Source organism: Lolium rigidum, chromosome 7, assembly GCF_022539505.1.
Source record: "Lolium rigidum isolate FL_2022 chromosome 7, APGP_CSIRO_Lrig_0.1, whole genome shotgun sequence".
Lineage (NCBI taxonomy): Eukaryota > Viridiplantae > Streptophyta > Magnoliopsida > Poales > Poaceae > Lolium > Lolium rigidum.
Window position 1 is genome coordinate 347,895,874 of NC_061514.1, and position 5,375 is coordinate 347,901,248.

Genomic DNA, 5,375 nt, shown 5'->3' on the forward strand with positions numbered 1-5,375 from the left:
AGGCCTAGGTGCATAGGTGCACATCAAGCATCAATGCACTAGATACTTTCCACACCTCCCACTCGCTAAGCCAAAATTTAGTTCAATTATCTGTTTGAGACCCTATTAAAACATGACATTAACAAATTTTGGCATGAAACCGAGAAGTCGTCGATGTTTTCAAAATTGAATGAATGAGACACAATTGGCACGAGCGAGGCCATCGCACAACCAAGCTCTGTTGAAAAGATGGGTCTTCCCCGCAAAGAAAACAAAAGGAAAGGAAAAGGCCCTGAATTGTTGACAGATTATATTTAGCATTTAGTCGATTTCTTTTACGTTTGTCCAATTCAAAAGAAACCAAATCAAACACAAATAATACCTACTGCTCTTACATGTCACGAGTCACACTCTTACTAATTCGCAATCTATAGTGTGGGGGTAGGTAGGCAAAGTTGCCGCAGGCACGTACGTTGGCCCCTTCCTCGTTCCCATTCAAAAATCCTAATGGAATAGTCAATCCACAGTGAATTCTGCACCATGACAGCAACAAATTTGTATAAAACTAAACCTAATTATCGCATTATTTTTCCTCCCAAGCTAGAGTCAAACACAACATCGCCATGTCATCCTAGCCAAGGCCAAGCTAAGCCAAGCCAAGCAGAATTAAAGGTCGCGCCTATATATTCGGACCAACCAGCAGATGCGGCCTCGCCACAGCCCCCACACGGCCACAGCTCGCGAGCGAAGCAGCATCAGCTCTCTCCTCTCCTTTTCTCCTGCTACCCACACATCTGATCGCGAGCTTGTCCCACACCACACGCGGCGGCGATATATGCTAAGCGCCGCCGACGTTGCAGGACAAGGTAGCCGCCGATGAGGAACGACAGTATCAAGGCCGGCGAGAGGTCGTCGTCTCCGTGGAGGTCGCTCCTTGGCGGCTGCCTCGGCGCTGCCGACTGCGGTGCCGGGACTGGCAATCAGGGCCACAAGAAGGTCCGTCCGCGCTCCGGAGGCGGTGGGCGGCGGCTGTCGTTCACGGACCTGAGTGGCGCGGCGGACGAGGACCTGTCGGTGTCCCTCGTCGGCTCCAACCTGCACGTGTTCACGGTGGCCGAGCTCCGCGCCGCGACGCGCGAGTTCGCCTCCGACAACTTCCTCGGCGAGGGCGGGTTCGGGCCCGTGTACAAGGGCTTCGTCGACAAGCCGGGGCTCAAGGCGCAGGCCATCGCCGTCAAGCTCTGGGACCCCGAGGGCGCGCAGGGCCACAAGGAATGGCTGGTACGTCCGAGCTCCACGTGTCCTCATCACTCCATTAATCGATCTTTGCGTGTGCAATAGCTACAGGCCAACAGATGCTATGCTAGCTAGTAGTATGCGGTTGCCGTAGCTAGCTTTTCATGGAAGAGTTCCCAATTAAATTCGAAGACGATCTAACGCTTGGGCTTGGGGGAATAGGATTTGGATTTCTAGCTTACAGTACAAGAGTAGTGACCTTTGTGGTTAACCAACAAGCTAGCTGGGTAGCTACGGTTAAGGGTTTCCTTACAAGGATCACTGAATACAATCCTTACATATGGTGCAACATTGAGTAACTCTATAGGCAATTGCAATTTAAAAGCTACCATGGCAGGAATTATCATGGAGTTCTTAATTAGCTTAGCTTATCAATCATTTTTAATCTATAGTAACACAGTCCTATTTTGTAAGGGAAGAAACCTGTAACCCAGAGCAACAAGCAATGCTTATAGGCAAGTTAAGCTAGCTAGTCCTCCTGAAATGAGCGTGTACATGTATGTAACCACTCCTTCAGATACTTCTGATTCAATGGGAATTGAACAGTTTAGCGTGAAATTCCAGCAAAATATTTGTGCGCGTAGTGCTTTACTTCCTGAACTGCAATTATTCCAAACCGGTAATATTCAGCGCTGGCTAATCAGACATAAAATATATTGACTGACACCAAGATTAAGACGTGCGTGTGGCAACTGGCCAGAAAAACTAGGGAGCTAGGTTTGTTGAGCGATGTGACAGTTCCGGCAGCCGGCCGGCGGCCGGATAGAGTCGGGTGAGGTACCTAATACTGTAGCGATAAAAATGATGGATGCTGTTCCCTGACACTGATGTGACCCTGCCCGTGCGTGTGGTTTTGTTGTTCTTGCGTGCAGGCCGAGGTGATCTTCCTGGGGCAGCTCCGGCACCCCAACCTGGTGAAGCTGGTCGGGTACTGCTGCGAGGAGGAGCACCGCCTCCTCGTCTACGAGTACATGGCCCAAGGCAGCCTCGAAAACCACCTGTTCGACCAACGTAAGTATAACTACTTGCTGCATTTTCCTTACACTTGGCCCATTTTGCTGCTTTCTTTCAGTCATATGATCCTGCTTGATCAAGCATGGAGGAGTAGCACCTAACCGTAGAAATTGCCCTAGCTCTATACTGCCTGTCTAGCCTCTAGCGATAGAGATAAGTTGGTTGACCTGCCTCAGGACTCAGGAGCTTGCATTTGCCTGTCATGATGATGGAGAAAATGCAGATTCTGAATTCAAAATTCTATCAAGTTGGCAACTAGTACTACCAACTGTTTTAAAACTAGTTTAGTTGCAGAGCGACCCAGTTTTTCCTCAGCTACCTTCCAAGATTGTCTGCGTTCTGACCAACTAAATTTGACTGGCCTCTGAGTCTTGCCTTCACGCCTGCACCAGAAGGTAGATCGGAGGTCAGAAGCAAGTGAGCTCACTCGAGATAGCTAGGTGCCAGATCAGTGTCGCGATTAATTTATCCTAGACACATTTTCCCAGCCTCACTGATTGAGATCGATATCTTCTTTAGTCAATAGTCGTCGCGGTATCTCCTAACGCGTTGAATATCTTTACATCCATGAAAATTCCCCGAGAAAGCATGAAAGGAATAAGCGCAAGTGTACTTACACTAGAGACAAACACTGTCGGAACATCGACAATTCCTTGCCCAGCGTATCGGAATGAACGATTGACTTACGAATAAGCTTTAGCTCGAATCTAAAATGTTCTTTTTTTCTTTTCTGTGATGTCATTCAGAGGTGCCTGTCGTGCTGCCGTGGTCGACTCGGCTCAACATCGCCGTCGGCGCCGCGAAAGGGCTGGCGTTCCTCCACGACGCCGAGAAGCCGGTGATCTACCGCGACTTCAAGGCCTCCAACATCCTACTGGACTCGGTAAGACAATTCTCTCGGCCTGTCATACAGAATAACTTGGGCCTAAAAAGGCCCAAATGGTGAACCTAAGTTGCTGATGGGTTTTGTCTCCAAGCAGGATCACAAGGCGAAGCTGTCGGACTTCGGGCTGGCCAAGGACGGGCCGGTGGGCGACGACACGCACGTGTCCACCCGTGTCATGGGCACCCACGGCTACGCGGCGCCGGAGTACATCATGACGGGCCACCTCACGGCGAAGAGCGACGTGTACACCTTCGGGGTGGTGCTCCTGGAGATCCTGGCGGGGCGGCGGGCGGTGGACAAGTCCCGGGCCAGCAGGGAGCAGAACCTGGTGGAGTTTGCGCGGCCCGGGCTGCGTGATCCACTCAGGCTGGCGCGCCGGATCATGGACCCGGCGCTGGAGAGCCGGTACCCAGCCACGGCGGCGCAGAAGGCGGCGGCGGTGGCGTACCAGTGCCTGAGCGGCAGCCCCAAGAACCGGCCGGACATGTCGACCGTCGTGAAGGAGCTCGAGCCTCTGCTCGCCATCACGGAGGACATGCTTACCGCCGACGGGCCGGTGGTGCTCTTCGTGGCCGCGCCGGAGCCAGACGCGAAGGAGAAGAAGGAGAGGCCGAGGGCGGTGAGGGACGTCGGCGTCCACCATCGGCGAAGGCTCCGGTCGCCCAAGGGTAGCCCCAGAAAGCGCGGGGCTGAGCAGAAGGAGGAGTTCTGGGTGTGGCACGTGGCGGCCGACGACAAGGCTTGACGCCGCCGACGTGCATGCTGTCATGCGTGTGCATGTACTGTACATATGAGAGAGAGGGCGAGGTGAGGTGCTGCTATTTGTCTAGGGTTTTAGGATTGCATATGCATCCCTGTGCGTAATTCTGTCCTGGTGGGCTCTTTTTCTCTTTGATTTTTAATTTTATTTTCGGCATGTTATTACAGTGAGATGCAGAGTGTGGCTCATAAGTGGAGCTGATATAAAATTTATAGAACGGAAATTTCATTGCATGTTTGTCTTGGAATGAAGCTACACGCTGCAACTGTGCAATATGTTTTCTTTCTGGGATTTGCTCCGGTACAACCCATCCCCCAAACTCAGTGATATAAACGGTGGAGATTAAATTGTACCTCTTCATAACTGAGGTGTTTAGTTGATTTGTAAATGATAGAATTAGAATAGGAGAATGATTTACCACACATTATGGTCTTTCACTTATCTCATATATATAGGCATTTACACAAGATATACATGGATACCAATCCTAACCATAATGGTCAAATGTATATGTTGGGCATATTTGGTTTGCCTAACACCCCCACCCCCCCCCCGCATGATCGCAACGAGAGACTCTCGGACGCTGAGACTGGACCGGAAATCTAAGAACAGCAGTGATGCTAGGCCTTTGGTGAAGATGTCCGCGAATTGTCGAGACGATGTCACATGAAGAACTCGAATGTGCCCCAACGCAACACGGTCTCGAACGAAGTGAAGGTTGATCTCGATGTGTTTGGTGCGTTGGTGCTGGATGGGATTCGTGGACATGTACACAACGCTCACATTGTCGCAAAAGACAACAGTGGCACTATGAAGTGGGCGATGAAGCTCCTGGAGGAGTTGGCGAAGCCAACTTGCTTCAGCGACGGCGTTGGCGACAGCCCGATACTCCGCTTCAGCACTAGAGCGAGACACCGTGTGCTGACGCTTGGAAGACCAAGAGATCAACTTGTCGCCGAGGAAGACACAGTACCCAGAGGTGGAGCGCCGAGTGTCTGGACAGCCAGCCCAGTCCGCGTCGGTGTAGGCGACGAGGCGGTCCGTCACGGAAGGCGTGAGCTGGAGACTGTGACGAAGCGTGCCCTTGACGTACCGAAGAACTCGTTTGACCAAAGCCAAGTGCTGATCCCGAGGGTCGTGCATATGAAGACAAATCCGCTGCATGGCGTAGGTGATGTCCGGACGAGTGAATGTCAGGTACTGAAGAGCACCGCCAAGCTGTGGTAGGCGGAGGGATCGGCGACAGGACGACCAGCCTCGGCCGCAAGCTTCGGCGAGGTGTCCACAGGCGTGGACACGGGGTGGCAGGAGCTCATGCCGGCACGCTCGAGAATCTCGAGAGCGTACTGGGTCTGGGAGAGAAACATCCCCTGGGAATCCCGTCGAACGGCAAGGCCGAGGAAGTGATGAAGCTCGCCCAGATCGGTCATGGCGATCTCA

The 5,375-nt window shown here is 52.2% G+C and overlaps 1 protein-coding gene across 1 annotated transcript; it reads left to right on the forward strand.

Moving 5' to 3' along the window:
* Positions 1-855: 855 nt before the first annotated feature.
* Positions 856-4,172, forward strand: LOC124673590 (serine/threonine-protein kinase RIPK-like). The gene is made up of 4 exons (XM_047209639.1): positions 856-1,260; positions 2,148-2,286; positions 3,036-3,172; positions 3,270-4,172. Exons 1-4 carry the CDS (start codon positions 856-858, stop codon positions 3,918-3,920), a joined length of 1,332 nt encoding a protein of 443 aa, XP_047065595.1. The 3' UTR covers positions 3,921-4,172.
* Positions 4,173-5,375: the final 1,203 nt, after the last annotated feature.

Excerpts from the sequence above, each read along its gene's own strand:
- LOC124673590 (XM_047209639.1), top strand. The coding sequence starts at position 856 with ATGAGGAACGACAGTATCAAGGCCGGCGAGAGGTCGTCGTCTCCGTGG. Across the intron at positions 1,261-2,147 it reads AGGGCCACAAGGAATGGCTG|GCCGAGGTGATCTTCCTGGG; the intron begins GTACGTCCGAGC and ends TCTTGCGTGCAG. Across the intron at positions 2,287-3,035 it reads AAACCACCTGTTCGACCAAC|AGGTGCCTGTCGTGCTGCCG; the intron begins GTAAGTATAACT and ends GATGTCATTCAG.